At 41.1% G+C, this 19269-nt stretch overlaps 1 protein-coding gene across 1 annotated transcript in view; it reads right to left on the bottom strand.

Moving 5' to 3' along the window:
• The window catches only part of IQCH (IQ motif containing H), a gene marked incomplete at both ends in the record, with an annotated part of 54847 nt that overhangs the window by 2700 nt on the left and 32878 nt on the right, over positions 1 to 19269 (bottom strand). Inside the window, 5 exon segments of the mRNA XM_080626350.1 lie at positions 1078 to 1139; positions 2507 to 2632; positions 5052 to 5219; positions 12818 to 13104; positions 14556 to 14676. Coding sequence (XP_080482476.1) covers positions 1078 to 1139; positions 2507 to 2632; positions 5052 to 5219; positions 12818 to 13104; positions 14556 to 14676 — 764 coding nt within the window.

Raw genomic sequence — 19269 nt, 5'->3', positions numbered from 1 at the left:
GGATTGTTAATAGATCTCACTTCTGCCTCCTCCTCCTCCCAGTCCCTTTTAATTTGTCCTTGTAAGTCATGCTTTCTAGACCATCCAACATCTCCACTGTGAGCAGAATGGAAGGATTACTGCCCATGCCTTCCAGGTTATCCTGTTTACCTTTTTTCATAAGATGATGACAGGGTGGCTCGCAGGCAGTTAGTGAGCCACTGTAACTCACAGATCCTCTTCTGCAAAACTGATTGTTCCTTGTATTCATTACTGCTATCTCAGTGTAATTCTTGCAGCTGGTTCCACCTTAATGTATTTCTATTTTTCATATTGTCTCTTCAATTTGCTGAGATCATTCTGAATTCTATTCCTGCCTTCCAAAATACTTGCAGTCACATCCAACACTCAAGGAAGCTGTTTTCTCATCCAGGTCATTAATGAAATAGCTCCAGCACCAGACATACAGAACAGACTGAGAACAGAGCTTGCAGCCTCTCACTCATTACATCTTGTTTTGGCACTAAACTTTACATAAGTTCCCTCTGAGAGGTTTTCCATCAGTGTGTAGTAGATTGATGCACATTATGCTTTCTTAAGACTTCTTGGGAGAGGTTCAGTTGTCTAAAGAATTACTAAACTATGGGATCTGCTGTTGTCTGAATGCTGTTGATCACCTTGTGAAGAACAATACAGAAAAGGCATTCAACTCCAGCCTTCTCTGTGTCACGTGTAGTTAGGTTTTTAATAATGTTGCCTGTAAAAGCAAGCCCGTGCTAATCCCTCTGCTCTCACAGCTAGATTGCAGCTGACAGTGCATCTAGCTAATTGCTGTGGTGTTTAGTCTGCAGCAGTTAGGCTTTGATCTAAGCACATTCCTGGACTTTTCTCTTTATTACTAAAATGAAAGCCTCCCTAAAACTTTTCAGAAGGCCAATCTTAGAAGTCACTCTGCTTTTCTGAACAGGAGGTGACAGTCAGTGAACTTGAGTGTGTGCTGTCCCGATTGTTTCCTTCCCAACCTTCATCAGAGGCCAGGCTGCCGTGGGGCTCCCTTCACATCAAGGTGTCCCCATGGAACTGACTGTGTATACTTACATCATTCCCAGTCTGTATCGCTGCTGATCTTCATACAGTATAAAAACTGTTCCCTGTTTTTCCTGTTAAATAAAAAGGCAAAAAGTTGTTTTAATTATTCCTAAAATAGTGATAATAATAATAAATGTATTATACTGGGACAGTAAGTACATACCTATAACTAAGAAAGACTAGGCTTGAATTCTGCATAATGGATTAGTGCTCAGTATAAGCAGATTATTGCTCTAACTTATTGTACAGAATACATTACCTTTATATTGCTCTTACTGTAAAGAATACGTTAGGTTTATATAAATACAATACATACAGCAGGGTCTATTCAGTACCAAATACTTTTGTTCCAAAGCAGTAGGAGATGGTCATAAGTATCTTAAAAATTATTTCCTTACAGTTATTTTTACCAAGAGATAGGTTAACCCCTAAAAGCTTTATAGACACTTACATTGAAATACAGAATATATTTAGGTTTTCCTGTTCTTAGAACCCCTATTTCATCTAAGATATACACAGGACATGGACTCACATTAACCTTCTGCTCTGGTTCTTCACAGGCCTGATACAGGCTAGAGCAGCAAAACCTGCATTTAGTGCTGAGTTACCATGTATCACTGTGAGGTGTCATCCCTGGGGAGGATTTATTTAGAGAAAACACTTAAAGCTCTGCCTTTCCCAGTGAAGCCCTGTGCTCTAGGATCCGAAATCTGTCCTCTGTTCTGTCTGGTGTAACATCTCCTAAATGCTTTTACATTTCATTCTCTTACAATTGTGTTGACAGCCTTAAGCACCTCCTTCCCTAGCACAGGCTGCATCTTCATTTCTTCATTCCTCATTCTGTTCCACATTATTACCCGACCTCATGACCTCTGAAGGTTTATCTTCTCTCCTGGGTACAGAGGTGTCTGAAAGGGCCATATGATGGCCAAGTGCTCTCAGAAAAACACGAGCACCGCTCTGGGTGACTGCAGATCTGCACAGCATTCTCTTGGTGGTCTCCCAGAGAGAACCCGTCTCACCCCCTATTGTATAACACAAACGTGTTGTCATCCTCTTCATCCTTCACTGCTCCACTCTTATGCTACATCAGATGGATTCTTAGTTCTTCAAGACTCGCATTCCAGCTGAAGTAAGATGACGGGCAAGTTGCAAGATTAGACTCATCAGCACAGGAACTGCTGAAGACCTTTATGCAATTCAGGGTTCATTAATTAGCATCACAAAAACAATTGAAAATAACACAATTCTGATTTATACCAAGCCCTCCTCACAAAACTGCAGAGCATCACCTGTGTTTTTAACAGAACACTTAAACATTAGATTATGCTAAACACAACACTTCATCTTTACACTGTACTGATGGGTTTCACCATATAGGGTTTTACACGCACAATTTCTGCAGGGTATCACATTTTCTAACCTTTCCTGCTCATACCTGGAGGTCAAATCCAACCCCACAAGTTTGACACGTCTGGAGGAAAACACCGTAGTAGGTTTCTGCAAGGCTGGAGTGCCTCAGTTGGCTGCTTGCTGCGGCGCACCAGCTGCTTCTTGGAGCAGGCTAGAGAAAAATCATACAGGATTCTTTATTTTTATACCAGTTTAGATCAGAAAGCAACTATTCACTATGTAAATGGTTTGTTTCTCAGTGAACTCATGTAAGTGTGGAGCAAGACTCCCTTGGGAGGAATTCCTGTCCATCACAGTGTCTACTGAACACAGACATTGCCATGCAGCAAAATTCAGTCCTCATCTCACGCTGTATGTCAGACCTGACTTTCTAGAGCAGGTCTACACCATCACTCCTTATGAACCACACTTTGATACTTCCACAGCTTCATCAGTAACTGAGCCCTGTGAAGTCATTTTAAGTGCATTCTCTGAATCCACCCTGCCCTATGGTAACACACATTGTTCTGGAGCCAGCTCTTCCCAATAGGAGAAATTCCAAAGCGGATAATGAGTTGTATTTGAAATTGGGATTTTCCAAGACCAAGCATTCCCCCTTGGCATTGGAGTGTGTAATTTTTCCAGCAAGTCATTGAGGAGACTTCAAGGAGCTACAGAGCTGATGCCAGGGGACTTGACACTATGGATGAAAACCAGCACTGCGTTGGAGTTTAAACTCTCCTCAGTGCTCAGGACTAAAGAGCAGAGATGCTGCCCTAAAGCAAGGCTTTCCTGTGATATTGTTTTTAATACTGGACTGTTCAGAGGGGGGATACTGCACGTTGAAGCGTGTAATTTACAGTATTTTCTTACTAAAATGATACTTGTTTTGACATTGACTCATTTAAGTTGACATAGTTGAAATCCTTATCTAATACATCTCTGCCTGAAAATTAATCATGTTTATAATATTCTGAGAATTAATAACACCCATTGCTCAAGTCATTAACTTAAAAAAGGAGCTTCCAAAATCTGTTCTCTGCAGTAGGGGACCACAAATAAATGAATGCTTGATAAAATAATCCAAGCAGCAGTTTAACAAGCGTAAACTCGGCTGTGGCTGCAATAACACAGAACTATTGTTTAAGGGTTGGCATCAGGTTGATGAGGTGCTTATTTCAGCTACAAAGCATGCATACACATGCATAATGAACTGCAGGATGAATTATTAATGTGTTGCTTATTTAGCCTCATCTGTCTAGAAGATAATGTATCCTAACTATAATGAGTGATTGGGTTTGTACATAATTACAGTAGCAGCAATATTTAGGAAATTTGTTCTTTCAAAGAAGCATTTCTAAAAATAAACCATCACAGCAACTCGGGTGCTGCTCCGTTTCATCAAAATCAAACCTACCAGCACTGAGAAGATCTAATAAATTAAAAGGGACAGAATCATTATTAACATCATAATTTTACACAAAGTGTTTTACTTAATCATTCATTACAGATCATGTGCTGTAAAAGCATTTGTCTCTTGGTTTGTTTGTTTCTTCTCAAGATATTTTCCTGAGTGTTTTTGTAGTTAACTCTTCAGGAGGTAAAACCCTCAGAAAGAAAGGAGAAAAATCAAGGCTATGGTGACAATTCATGTTAATTCTGACAGAATTTTAATTAAAAAAAGTTGCCACTTGATTACTTTTCCTTTCTAAAACTTGTACTACTGGGACTAATCAGATCTCATTTACTTCTCTCCTACCAAAAGTGGTTGCTTGACAAGAACAATAGATCAAGAACTCATTAACCTCTCAATTACAGCACCATGACATTTTGGGAATGGGGCTAGCATTCCTCCTCCTCCTCCATGAAAAAAAAATAGGGAGTTGTGAATTTTCTGTCAACGTGTGTAAATTGGCATCTGATTTGCATCTATGTGTGTATATAGACATGAACATATACGTACACTTCTTATTATCTTACTTCTCACAGAATCCTGGAATGGTTTGGATTGGAAGGGACCTTAAAGCTCATCCAGTTCAAATCAAGATTTGGGTTTAACTCAAGTGAGAGCTGAGAGGGATTTTGGGGACCAAATCCTTCTGCAGATGTTGTCCTGACTGTTCTACCCTGTTTTGTGCATATCTCACACAGCTGGGGCACAACTCCAGGTTCCAGTTTCTGATCTCAAATCAGCACTCGTGTGCTGAAGGCTCAGCTTTCATCTCAGCTGCTTTTAACCTACTCCTGTGGTCAGGGCAGTGCTTTCACCTCCTCCCTTTTTCTTGCAGCATATAAATTACCATATTTTTTACAACTTGAAAACTATCTGAAATACGTAGAACTTAGTTACTACCACAGATCAATATTACTGAATATAAAGGAGGAATAATCAAGTGCCCATAAGCATCCAGAACCTCTCCTTTAACCTCTGACATGTTGGTATCCTGTATTAACCTTGTAAAAATCTAAAATTAGCAGCTTAAAGTCTGAAAGGAGCAGATTCAGCTCCTCTAGAGCAGTGATCTAGGACAGATTTTACATTTTTAGTAGTTTACATTCATAATCTTGTTTGTAACGAAATTGCTGCTCACAGTTTCTGTCTCCTCGTGCTCAATACGTTGGCTTTCCATTTTTTTTGAACCAAGAGATACTTCAAAGCGGCTGGAGGTACAATCCAGGTTTCCATCTGTCACGTACAACATGAGCTGAGTCAAGGCCAGCTGGTCACTATAGCAAAGGTCAAGGTCTGTTGCCCACACCTAATCCAAGCACAGACAGGTGCATTAAAATAAAAGAAGGAGCAGTCGTGTGAAAGAACAGCAGTTGTGTGAAAGAACATCTTGTGCCCCTGGCTGCATTGCTGGGGATATGAGGAGATGAAAAGTCCATGGTTAGGGTAAGCACTACTCAGCGTTAGTCTCATCCTAAACCCAAAACCACAGCACTGTATCAGCTACTAGGCAGAAAATGAACTATGCCAGCCAAAACCAGGCTAGCTACCCAGGTTTTAGCAATGATGAGTAAAAGCAGATAGATGAGCTCAGCATCTATGAACTCTGCATCATGTAAAATTGCAATTATCTAAATACTACACACCACACCTGTGTTTTTCATCTGAAGAGTAATAGTGCTCAGTAAAGTCAATTTGGAGTTACAGATAGGTGTTTTGTAGAAAAAGGGAGTCTACAAGAAATCTGGAGAGGGACTTTTTACAAGGGCATGTAGTGACAGGAGAAAGGAGAATGGCTTTAACCTGAAAGAGGATCCATGAGTCCAGTCCATACTGAGGGCGCAGCAGAAGGAAGTACCATGGATTGCTTCTGTGAGGCTCCCAATAACCTGATCTTGAATGAACCCAATGAGTTTTCCCCACTTAAAAAATACTTGTGCCTACTACTCCAATGAGAAGTGTTAACACACACAACTGTCTGCCCTACAGTGGACCCCTTTAAAACAAATCTAGCAGTGAATGACTTGAATAAGCCTCTGAATGGTAAATGGCATCATTATAAGGATATTAAGAGGTCAAGCAGTCAAGGCCTCTTGGTAAACTGGAGTTAATTTCAGAATTATATGCACATAGTAATGCCCTTTTTATAATGGTGAATAAATCACATCAGTAACAGTTGTTAATATCTAACTGCCAAGTATCTGTTGCTGTATTAAATATCCTATTTGTCAACTTAAATATTTCCTGCTGCATGGTATAAAATGCAAATCAGATGGTAATGGTTGCCTTTACTTAGTAATAGGGGAACATTCCCCAATTATAATGCTTAATTTTCTTCAATAATTTATTCTTTATCATCACTTCTGCAAGGCAGGAAGGAACTTTCCTGTAAATTTATACTTCTCCAGTCTGTGCTGTCCTTTTCAATGAGCTGAATAATTATAAACTGTACATACTCTAGAAGCTTTACATTAATTTCCATAAATATTATGGACAAATCAGTTGCAGCCAAGATGTCTTGAACCTTGTTTGAGTTGGAGTTTAGATTCTCACTTACAGTTATGCCCTGGAAGAGGTGGCAGAGCCACGTGAAGGATCAAGGGACTGTTGAAAGTCTTGGATACCCAAGAACTGTTTATTAGCTCCAAGTGAACTGGTGGCTCTTAATCCAGACCTTGATATTACACCTGCATTGCTCTAACTTCAAAGTCTACATCAGCATTAACTGGAGGCTTTGTTGATGCATGAATAGAGGAGGCCAAGTGTGACTGAAGTTGGAATATAAAATGGCTGAGGTGGAAAAAAACACATTAGTTAAGCAAGGATGTCCCTGTGACTGCGTAACTACATGAGCCATGTTCTGGCAGCACTGAGAATGGGTTGAGCATTTAACAGCAGATAAAGCATTCAGAAATGCAGCCTGGCAAACGGAAACAGCCATCAGCCTAAGACAAGCTGTACCAAGCATGGGATAGCACGTGTGTTCTACAAGAGTTACTCCACAAACCCCAAGTTGTCAGTACCTAAAGTACATGCAAGTGATATTGTTTTCATTTCAGATGTAGAAGAGACCCATTAATTACTTGTGTGACAAGTTTCACAGAATCTAAACAAAACCCCAACATGCCAACCTGGCTCTAACACCATACCACCACCTTCCCAGCCACTGCTCTCAGAAGATACAGAATCATTCCAGGGGATGGCTCTAGCCTCATCTCTGCCCAAGGAAGGGGCTATAACACAGGGAAGAGGAGAAAAAGCTTTTAACAGAGCAACTTTCATGCCAGAGATCATGAGGCCAAACAAATGCCAGTTTAAGGAGTTTCTGTTCACTTTCAGAGTGCTCCAACTTGTTTCAGACATGGCTTCATCATCTCAGACCAACGACCGCCACACCATTGGCTTCAGAATCAAGGGCTCAGATGTACAAGGTGGACTGATGCCCTGCCATGTAATGAAGGCATGTGTTCATCCCCTCCCTGGCCCGTAACTCTTTAATGTACAGAAGGAGAGCTCTAAACACCTACTGCAGCTTCAGTCACAGTTATGTTCTACATAAAGTCATCATATTATTTGTTTTTTCTAAAGAGAAGGTGCAGATCTCCACGAGCACAGGGGGAAGAAGGCAAACATGGCTGGAAACCACCTGTCCACCTCCTTTCATTCTGGGCCTGAGGCTGAACCACCGTTACTGCAAGTGAAAGCAGCCAAATGGTCATTCCTGTGTGCCAGCTGGGATCACCCCCAAGGATTCTTTTCCTGGCTCAGGATTGTTGGAGAACGCTGTAGTGTGACTGTGTCCCTTTCTGCCCTGGCTGCGTCCCAGAACATCCCTGTTGTGGAGAAAAAGGAAGAAGGATCAGATGGCATAAGATTCCAGCTTTATCCTAGCAGGGGATTCCCTTTTGACATGGAAATCCAGAAATGCCCTTTAAATCCCATTTTCCCAGAAATGGGAAACACACAGGGCCTAGCAAATTACTCTTAACTTCATTTTCAGATAATATTTTTTCCATTTTATGAGTTCAAATGCAGGCTGGATCATTAGTAACTACTTGACTGAATTCTTCAGTGGAACAATGTCTAAGTCCCATTCCAGTTCCTGAAGACAGTGAGTGCTCTTCCCACTAGGCAACATTTGTGATAGTTCTGAGCAAGGATGGAAGTTCAGCACAGCTGAGTCTGGCTGGCGGAGCTGTGAGGAGACAACAGCTATGGACCTGCTTGTAGTGCTCTTACTCTGGAAATAGGCAGTGGGCACCTTTCCCCAGTAATATATCAATATGTATTCCCAAATGGAGAGGGGTTGCTTCTTACATCATCCATTAGATTGCAATGGGTTTTCCTTTGAAGTAATATAAATTGGGTGTCAAAAGCTTCTAGAATGTCTTGAAAATTTGATCTGTGGTGTTGTGTGGGTTTGGGTTTCATTTCGTTTAATATTGCAAATCTGTTTCCATAGTCTATACAGCAATGTCTGTGGAGGTCAGGCAGTTAATAACAGAGAATTATCATCTCCTCCAGTAAATCAGGAGCTGTTAGAAGGAGGCCTATGCAAAGGGCAAGTTTAAGTAAAGATAAAGAGTGATACAATCATAGAGATTAACAAATATCTATTCCTTGAGTCCATCCTCATTTTCTGAGGATATACAATAAGGGCATGTATGCAGTCCTAGGTATTTATGACCATAGATGTCACATCTTGATAGGATTGACTGGAAAATGAGCATAACCGAAGAGCTTTCACATGACATTTGGAGACTTTTCAGGACAGTTGTGTTCAGAAACTGAACAGAGCTCACTTGTGAAGTGTAGAACTGATATCTGATTTTCAAACAGCAAGTGGAAGTTCAAAGATAATCAGATCTAGGGGTTTACGATGACATATGGTTTAAAAAAAAAATAAAAATTAGAGGCAGTAGTTAAAATTTCAGGTAGTTTTTAGAGTGGTTTTAGGATGAACTAAGGAAAGCACAGATGAGGCCTTTCCAGCATCCCACCACTGGAAAAAAAGATAGTTAGAAATATACATCCTGCAGGACTTGCTGCCTGTTTGTCCAAGGAAACATGATGAAGTCTGGAATCGCTCCTTTCTGCATAGGCTGCCAGGAGGTGCTCTCCTTCAGTGTGCACAGCTTAAGAGCCCTCATGGTACAGACATCTCTGTAGTGTCACAACTGTAGTGTAAATCTTTACCACTGCCATAAAAATGCTTCAGATTTAAAACATAAGCTTAAGAATTAGTAAATTCTTAAAGTTACTAAATTATAGCTTTTAATTCTCCAGTTTAACTGTTTTATTATGTCTGTGTTCTTGTAAAAAGTACACCTGCTATTTTTAAAGAAGAGGTTGAATGACACTAAAAATGTCAATTAGTAGAATACTAATGCAACTCGGGCATTGGAAAGCGAGTTTCCTTTAGGAGTTTAAATCAGAACTGATCATTTCGGCAGGGATCGCAGACAGGATCTTATCCGGCTGCCATCTCGTGGCAGCTGCTGGGATGGGCTGGTGCTGGCCTCAAAACTGAACTTTCAGGGCCCTACAACTGACCCTAACCTCTGAGAACACCCCACCTAAATCTTCCCAGTTCTGTATGTTCCGCCTCATCGTTTCCTCCACATCCTGAACAACTGAATCTGGTGCCTCTCAGTACTGCAGACGCTGTGTTAAGCTCTCAGACTGATGAAAAAGGTGACTTATGACCCCGCTTCTCCAAATTATCTCTCCACAGATCTATGGATGTAAGTTTATGCGTTCAAGGAATGGACTCAATTAAATGGACTTATTTAGGTGCAGCTCCTTGACAAGTTGGGATCTAAGCAGCACACAGTCAATACTGCGCAAGACTTCACTTCAGAGGGTCAAGGCCTTGCTCTTAAAGATCAGTCTTGGAAAACAGAGTGGGAATCAGAAGCAATTCAGTCCAAATTATGCACCTAATTCTCCTCCTCCACTCTTTCCCCCTAGACATTGAAAACAGCATGTCTGAATCTCCCTTTCCCTCAGGAACAAATCACAGATGCTTAGAACAGAGACAGAAACAGATTCCCGTGGCAAACAGAGCATGTGTCATGTCCCAGCTTTCCCTGCCCCTCAGCTCACTGTCAGGGTGCAAGTCACAAATCACATCACTGATGCACACTCCTGTGGTACCTTTGCCATGCTGAACCCCATGCCGCTCTCCGTGGGGAGCACAGTGCAGAGCGATGCTGTCAGCAGCAGCCTCTGCCTTACACCCTTGTCAGCTAACCCAGCAGTGCGACATCCATCTTAGCCTCGTAGCAGCAGTGGCAAGCTGGCCAGCTAAGACTCCACACAGACAGATTGACAGGCTCCTTTGTGAAGATGAGGAAAAGGAAGCCGGGAGACACTTGGGTACCAAGTAGAAGCAGAAGCCCAGTGGAAATATGACACAGTGTATCTCACATCTGAAAGGTTATAGCATCATCCACAGCTCCTCCAGGCCTGAGAACAGCATTGCTCTTACCACCTTTTGGTCAGTGTAGAACTGCACTGTAAGGATATTGTGGTGTCTGTGACAGGCACAAAGCTCTGCAGTGACCCAGGTGGAGATTACTTTCTCATTTCTGCATTCACCCACTTGTGTGTTTGACAGACATACATTGTTCCTCATCCACCACACAGTCTCTTTGCTGCTAGTGCTCCAAAGGAACACAGCAAGATAACAAAAGTACTTCCAGGAACTGTATCTGAGCCTTTCAGCTACTGTATTAAAGTGGGCACTTCTGAAATCAGGGAGCAAATGTTCTGAGAGAGTCTAATAGGGTTTCTTGTTTGCCAAAAAAATAGTGCTTTCAGGAACACAATGTTTTGTGTAATCTCCCTCTCACAAGACAGATGGCATCATTAATTGCCTCTACATCTAGTTAAATTTAAAAACCTGTGCTTAAATAATGTTAAAGTTGTGGTACATGCTGACAAACTTAGGAGATATTAAGGTAGAACCAATTTGAAACAAGGGAAGAAAACCAAGGCAGAACAGACAGGATTAATAAGAGGCCACAAAAACCAATGACCGATTTAATGGGTCCTTGTTCATGCCAGGAAATGTCACCACCTTTATAATGCAGGAGATATTTCTGTGTTTGGGTGAACTCCTGGCTTGAGTGAAGCCATTGGCAAAACTCCCATTGGCTTCCACGGGTGAAAATGTCATCCCTTCATCTTTGTAAAGCAACTTTACATCGAGTTGTCCAGTATGGCTTATCCACAGTCCTAATCACAATGCCTGTGTAAATACATTTTGGGAGTCAAATCTAACATGATCTGCATTTCAAAGCTAACATTATTCATATCCTCTGGTTCACCACAGTCACCCTTCAGTGGTATCAGTTACCAAACCCCAGATTTTAAGCCTCCTCTGAGCTTAAAATGGAATATAATTATCACAACACTGCCAAAGAGCCAGCTTTTGCCAATAGATACCATATGCTAACTCTCTGGTTTTAAACACAAGCCCTGTGTTTAAAGCCTTTTTTCACGCCACACAAGCTGTGATTTCCAGACAACAAAATAAAATAGGACACCCAAATGGATTCAGGTGTCTTCTGAAAGTGCACCTATCTTACATAGCCCACCCCAGGAAATAGATACGTTCCCTTTACAATTAAACACTTCTTTAACAGTGCAGGTCCTAATTGAAGAGTGTAGAAGAAAACAAAAGCAAAACCAAGGAGATGCCTTGAAAATACAAGAAGTAATTGAGACTTGATGTGGAGATCTTGAATTAGCATCAGGATCCACAAACTGATTTTGGATTTGTGTAGTTGTACAGGAAGCACAACAGTACTATTCATCACTGACAATATGGATTTTATGTTCTTTAAAAATTCTGTAGTCTTCAAGCACAAGGCCACTACCAGAACACTGGAAGCTCAGTCTCTTCACCCAGATTTTACTTCATTTTGTGGCATTTTAGTCAGGCATTATCCCTTAGGTTTGTCCAGCTGTCATAATATTTAATCCTATTGGCCAACATCAACCGAATTTGGAAGAAAGTATGATTATGATATATATCAAACTCCCATGAGATTTCTAAAGTAAGTGGACAGAGGAAAGAGACCTTGCTAGTGACTTAACAACAGGAAAGGCTGCAGGAGGAGCTCAGCTGGAACACACATGGGAACTGGATTCAAGGCACAGCTCTGTGGGAAGCCTGGCTTCGCTGGTTTTAAGCTCCTGGAAGTGTTATCTTTAAACTGGATACAATTTTAGCAATGTCCTTCATTTGGTTATCACAGTGACTGATAAGGGGACTGCTTTCCGTTACCTCGCTCTACTTACATTAGCTGTTATGATGTAAACCAAATTGTTCATCACCACCATCCAATTTGCTATAAGGAATTGTCAGTATCCCCTCTTCCTTAGATTCATCCTCAAACCTCTGATCCATGTTCTAATAGACATTGGTTTACTCCAAAGAGAACAATTATTCCTGTGATTATTTTTACAGAACAAAATACAGGGGAATCAGAACACTGAAACTAAAATCCTCTAAACATCTTAGCCATAAGACCATCATCTGTAATTACCAGCTTAATGCAGGAGGCACTTATTTTAGGGGGAAAAAAAAAAAAAAAAGGTCATTAGAAGGAATTAAAACATTATTTTCTTACCACTCAGCTTTGAAAGGCTTTGCTGGTTTGTTACTCTTCAGGCTGATGAAAAAGGCTCCTCAGATCCACCTGGCAGATCAAGTCTAAATTTTATGCTATTGTTAGAATAACCATGTGGTCTACCTCCATCCACATGCCTCATGGCTTAGAAATAAAGTGTGTTCAAAAGGGCAAAGCTTTCTCCTGATCTCTGCTGGAACCAAGGAGGAAAGCAGCTGTTTCTGGATCCCAGGGGACAGCATGAAGTGACATAATCTGCCCCACTCACCTGCTGCTCCATCGTTTGTGGGTGGATGAAACTCACAAAATCCACTGAGAAGTAACCCAGCACTCCTTTAGATTTACAGGTCTCTCCAATTTTAAAGCAGAGAGAATTAAGAACTGCTGGATCAACAGAACGTTGGGGAATGGTGGTGCCAGATGAGCGTAGAGGACCCTCAGCATGGAGCTGGTCTCCAGATGACACTATTTTTATCTTGCCTGTAGGCTCTATCAGCATATCCACCGTGAGGTTGGTGACATGCTCCGAGAGTGGAAAGGCTTCTATCACACCACCTAGTAAGAAATGAATTAGCTGTTAAGCTTGTAATCAAATTCACATGTGATGCTCTTCAGAGTGCACAGAGTGAAACCAGCCAGCTCCTGTTGTGCTCAAGCATTGCAGGGAGGACTGCCATGGAGATACAGCAAGTAAATAATGTAATGTGAGCAGCAGAGCTAGAACCCATGAATCTCTTCCAGGAGAAAGAAGATCTCTCATCTACTATAGCACTGTACAGTTCAAACAGTGGCTTTTCAGCTGCAGATGCTTTCAAGCAGTTCCAAACTTGATATGTCACTGAAGAAATATGATCTTGGGTCGTATGAATGGATCCTGGGCTGTCTTACATCCCAGCTAAACCCCAGGCCTGGAACAGCAGTAAAATGCAATATTGGAACCTCGGGGGAGTGGTATCTCCTGCTGTGAACTAATCTTGGAGATTCCATCAGTACAATCACAGACTGGTTTGGGCTGGAAAGGACCTTAAAAATCATCCAGTTCCAACCCGCTGCCACAGGCAGGGACAGCTTCCACTACAGCAGATTGCCCCAAGCCCCTGTGTCCGACCTGGCCTTGAACACTGCCAGGGGTGGGGCAGCCACAGCTTCTCTTGGCAACCTGTGCCAGGGTCTCACCACCCTCACAGAGAAGAACTTCTGACTAAGAGCTCATTTAAATTTACCCTCTTTCAATTTTGGCATAAACAATAAATATATATATATGTAAAAAAATGGCACACAAATACAGGAACTGGATGGATGATCTTTAAGGTCCCTTCCAAACCAAATCATTCTGTGATTCTATGTCTGTGCAAAGCCCTCTCACAGATACACTAATTTGCAGAGGTTATACAAGGGTTTGATCTGTGCTGCCTCTTACCTACACACATGGGCTTGCCTTGAGCTTTAGACCAGTTATGTACTGGGCAGCTTTGAGCCAAAGGTGCCACAAGTGAGTTTAATGCAAGAAGCCTGCTTGGGACTTGACACCATGAGAACATTTGATGGCATGCAGTGTATGTACATAGCATCTAGAGTTTACATACAGCTCCCTTCCTGGGCCTATGGGAGGAAAAAGGCATTTTCACAGAGGTGTGCTCACCAACACCTAGCCTAGATGAAACATTCTCCCATTTACCTGCTGCAAACTCACTGACATTCCCTAAAACCCTTTGCCAGACGTGACAGCCTTTGTACAGTAACCCAGGGTTAAGGAGCTGGTGCTTACTGATTCAGAATCATGCAAGAAAGGTGATCCCAGATTAATATATGTTAAAAGCTTGGACAGGACACATGAATGATAGAATAGTTGCCTATAATTCATTAGTAAATGAACATTTGAAGCATAATGGAGAAATAAAGGGAGATAAATATTTAAATGGGCCCAAGATTAACAAGAACATGGCCTACAATATGGTATAATTACTCCTTATAACACTTAACAGCGACTTTGCAGTCTTATTTACCTTGAGTAAGAAATGTTTGGAGGAATTTTTCCCATGTAGGGAATCGTTTCTCATTGACTGGCTGTACGTGCTGTGCTAAAAGGCCCGGCAGCTCCTGGGAGATCTTCACCAAAGCTAGCTCCTGCAGAAACAAATTAAATAGAACCACAAGCAATTTTACTACAGAAATGAAAACTGCTTGTGGGGTGATTAAAAACCAGGCCTCCAACAGGCAACCACAAAAAATGTGGTTACTGTTTACCCACAGTCAGGAAGCCTTTTTTAATTTTCCTACTTACTCCTCTTCCCTGCTATTGAAATCTGTCCTTCTCTGAAAGACACCCCCCGTCCCCCTTCAGTGTAGCATCTATTTCATTATAATTTATATCAATAATTTGATCTGGCAACTGAAATGCTGAAGCACTTGGTAACTGCTGAGGGATCAATACCTGCAGTCAATAACTTCTACATTGTTTAGATTTGGAAATGGAGCAGATTGAAATAGTCACAAATGCCCAAAGTAGTTTTAGTGGTTCTATGTTTAAGCTGTTCTATCTACTCAAATACCCTTTAGTTAAAAAAAGGGAGGAATGATCAACCAAAAGCATTTCTAAAGCAGTAGATACCCTTTTACACTCTCCAATCTGTGTCATAAATTCACAAGTGTATTTCTGCTTCTGTCTTTGGTAGAATTTGATTAGTGTTAGTCATACTATAGGAGTTAAACTAGTTTTCTCCTAGTTTCAAATTCTTTCCTCTATTATCGCACACACACGCACACACACAAAACAACCCCATTAAAATCAGACACTAACTGCATTGCTTTTACTGTTCAGAAACGTCCCAGAAGTACATGAGCATATAAAGTGCAAGGACCCTGACTCTATTGCTTCAGGCTCCTTTCCTTGCTGCTTCATAAGCATTCGCCTGCTTCCCCTGGGTCTCTTTGCTTCTGTTTTACATCCTCTCTCCTCAGCATCCTGTGCTGTAGAAGATGACCAACCATCCTCCGATCCTGGCAATGTCCTAAGCCACAATCAGATTATCTTGAGCTCTGGAGGGACATGATAAAACCATATGGCTGACATCTAAGAATAGGAAAACCATAAAAATCTATTTTTTCCAGGCCAGGGAGTATGAAGAGATGGGCTTTGTCATGAAGCAGATGATGTGATGTCACCAAAAACACAAATTCAAAATCAGCTTACTGTGATTTATCTACCACAATGAGGAGGAGGAGGATGGGCCAATGATTAGGGTATCAAGGATACCTAGATATATCTCATTCCTGAACTCAACCTGCCTGGGATTTCAGGGAGGTGACTTTCTGTCTGTGCCTCAGCTGACCACCCATGAAAGGAGTACAGTTTCTGTCCTTACCTCACATGGAATTAAATACTTGTTGAATACTTATTAAATACTTAATTAAATACTTATGCCTTAAAAATACTTAGGTGCTTGGGCAATCATACTAATGGGTTATGTGGACTCCTGTCATATACTAAAGGAGTAAAGTATGGGGTTAACTTTAAACATACTATATCTACAACATAAAATATAACATCAGACAACATGTTAAAAAATGGTTTTAGTCAGTATATTCAATACATGAAGCAACACAGCCATAACCTCATGGCAAAAAGAAAGGATCACATAAAAAGTGAGATCCAAGTTCAGAATTGGCCAGATTCAAGTCTTACACTGCTTGTTTCCAGCGATCTGTGAGGAGGAATTCAGTGTTGCTTCATGGAATCACAGACTGGTTTGGGCTGGAAGGAACCTTAAAAATCATCTAATTCCAACCCCTCTGTAGGGCAGCGTGGATGCACAGTGCCTGGCTCAGGAGCATCTCACGGTTCAGAGCACTCTTGGTACTCGCTACCTGTGAAGGATGTTGGCATCAAACCTGCTCGCCTTACAGAAGGAAGAGAGAGGATTGAAAGGAATAACTAATTCAAGGAAATCTGAAAAATGTTCTTGTGAGATCAAAGCCAACATAACAGTGCTTTTTACAAGTAATGCCTCGAGAAGCAAGGTGTTCACAGGCAACCGCTCCTTAAGGATCAGCACCTGGAATTCTAGTTCATGGGGGTTGTTTTTGCAACTGCAAGCTCTAAAAAAGGCAATAATCCTGATTATAGGGAGGTTTAGTAGGCAAATTTAAGCCTGGATCCAACATTCACTCAGGAAGTCGAACCTTTTAAAAGGATCAGTGCTTGGTAGGCTAATTTCATTTAAATTGGACAGTACCTCCAGCAGAGCTTACCAATGGTTTATCTCTTGATGTGGCCCAAACCAATTCAGAATCAGAGGATCAATGGAAACAGGGAGCATGTGTTCAAATCCTGCAGCTCGTATTTCTTAGTACCAGTAAAAAAGGAGCAGCCCAAATACTGTTTATGTCATGTAAAAACCTTTAAATCTATAAAAATCTGGTTTGTATCTTTTTATAATAATGAATAAGCAAGAAAGAAAATTACCTTTTCCTTCCTAAATGTAATTTCTCACCCTTCTGCAGCTGAATTTTGAAAGGCTTACTTAGAAATGGCAGTTGCAATAAAAAATGAGGAGAAAATGTGGCATATGTTGAAGGCGCTGGGTGGAAATCTACTCCAGATAGATCAGTCAGCAAAGAAAAGCCTGTTGAGAAGATAAGTAAATAAACAGAAAGAAGAAAGAGACTTAGAAATAGGAAGAAAGACCTGGGGACAGAAAGAGGCTGCAGAGCAGAATGCATGAGAAAGACCTAGGGCTTTTTAGCTGAAAATCAGATTGAAAGGAAATTATTTAGACCTTGCAAGCAAATAGAGTGAAGAAAGGAACTCCAAATAAGTAAAGCTGACTGGGCCAGAGAAGAATAAAGCCAGCAGACAGATCCTCAGCAATACAAAGTGCCACGTCCCTGTGGAAGTCAATGAAGCTATGGCAATTTATGCCACTTCAACGGCACGATGACAATTCATATCATTTATACAGTATATCCTTTCTACTGCGATCAGTGGAGCTGTGATAACTTATTCCAGCTGCCTTGAATTGGTCCAGTCCAGCTTATTTTCTGTTCTCAGCCACACCAGCAAACAGGGTGATGCTGGAAGAGGCAGTGACCGCTGACTCTCCAAATAACCTCAGTATTTCCCAGTTTGCAAATTAAAATGATGTGATATTGTTTCTAATTCAGACAGGTACATGCTGCCCAGACCCACAATCTACTACATTGAGCAAAAACAATGCGAGTGGTTTGTAACACTGGAAATGGTTTTTGGAAGTGATGCACTGGATCCCCATCTACTTAAAGTTTGCCACCTGATTTAAAGCCCAGGCATTTAATTGTTAACTGCAAATTTTAAAATTAAAAAGCGCCAATTTTGCCTTCCACGAGCTGGAAAAGTACATCCTGATAGAAGGCAGCATTGTGTAAACCAGCCATCATTACCAAGTAACACAAATGTTTTTTGTATGTAAAACTGCTTTGTAAAATATTTGCTCCATCTGCTGAAAGTAGCAAAGACAATTTTCCCTGATAGCTAATGGCCCATTGCAGCTGTGTGGCGAGCGATGCGCCGGGCCTGCGACTTGGATTAAGTACAATGGTGAAAACAGAGCACAGAATTCGCCACTAACGTCGTATTATCTACTCACTGCTTCCTGAGAGCCCTTCCCTCATTATCATGGCCTTCGCTTTGGATCAGCACCCAGGCCGAGGCTTGCTTTGACTCGAGAGGCTTTTTGTCAAACCCAGGCACATATGCTATGCTTCAGTACAGAAGCACAAAACAGCCACTTTCCGTGACTATAAGAACAAGAAGGTTAGTTCTCTTTCAACTTTCCAGCACTTAAACTGCTGTTCCTTTTTTCACACCACATGGGGCCATGGGTTTATCTTCTGGCTCATGCTGTCACTCTGCACGTAGAGGATTTCAATATATAAAGATCAAGAGCTTCTTTTAATTCTAAATTCAACTACATCCACACACACAAAAAGCAAAAAACCCACTGGTCTGCCCCCAAAACCCCTTCAAATTGCCTATTTCATTGTACATGTTGCTATTTACCATACCTCCATTGAAAAGCACATGTTTACATTGTGCCCTGAACTACTTCAACATCTGCTAACAGACCAATAAAAAATAAATAAACCAGGATCGTTTAGAAAAAGAGACCCTTTCTGTTTCCTCCAAACACTCCTAATGTGGCAGCAGCAATATGCTGCCAGAGCCCTGTTCATAGATGTCATCTTAGAAAACACTGTCTGCAGGGAAATCAAATACAGAATCACAACAGCTACCAAAAATTGGGCAGAAAGAGGATCTGAGAGCTCCATGAACTTGTCAAATAATTCTGCATGTTTATGCACAACATGTTAATATGGGATTAGGACAATTGTATTAAATAGTTTTCTTTATTAATAACAGAAGACTCCATGTGCATTGCTGTTTTTATCCATAACAGCATGTCTTTTGTAAGGTTGCAGCCTTCATTCCCCACGTCTACCTTCGGAGCAAAGAAAAAGTAACGTAATTATCATAACCTTCAAAAAATCTCTCTTTTAAAAAACCCTGTATCTTTATTTCAAATGCAGCATCTGTAAGTGCAGGGCATAGGGATGTTAATTCTCATAGAAAATGACATAAGTAATACGTGAATGCATCTTTTCTGTATTTTAATGAAATCTCTGCAAATGCACAAACAACCCAGATGCCCTCAGATTAATAGTATTTTCCTAATTAATTTATTT

This window comes from Psittacula echo (genome assembly GCF_963264785.1).
Source record: "Psittacula echo genome assembly, chromosome: 10".
Classification (NCBI taxonomy): Eukaryota; Metazoa; Chordata; class Aves; order Psittaciformes; family Psittacidae; genus Psittacula; species Psittacula echo.
The sequence above is the reverse complement of the archived record's forward strand: the minus strand, read 5'-3'. Positions and strand labels throughout refer to the sequence as shown.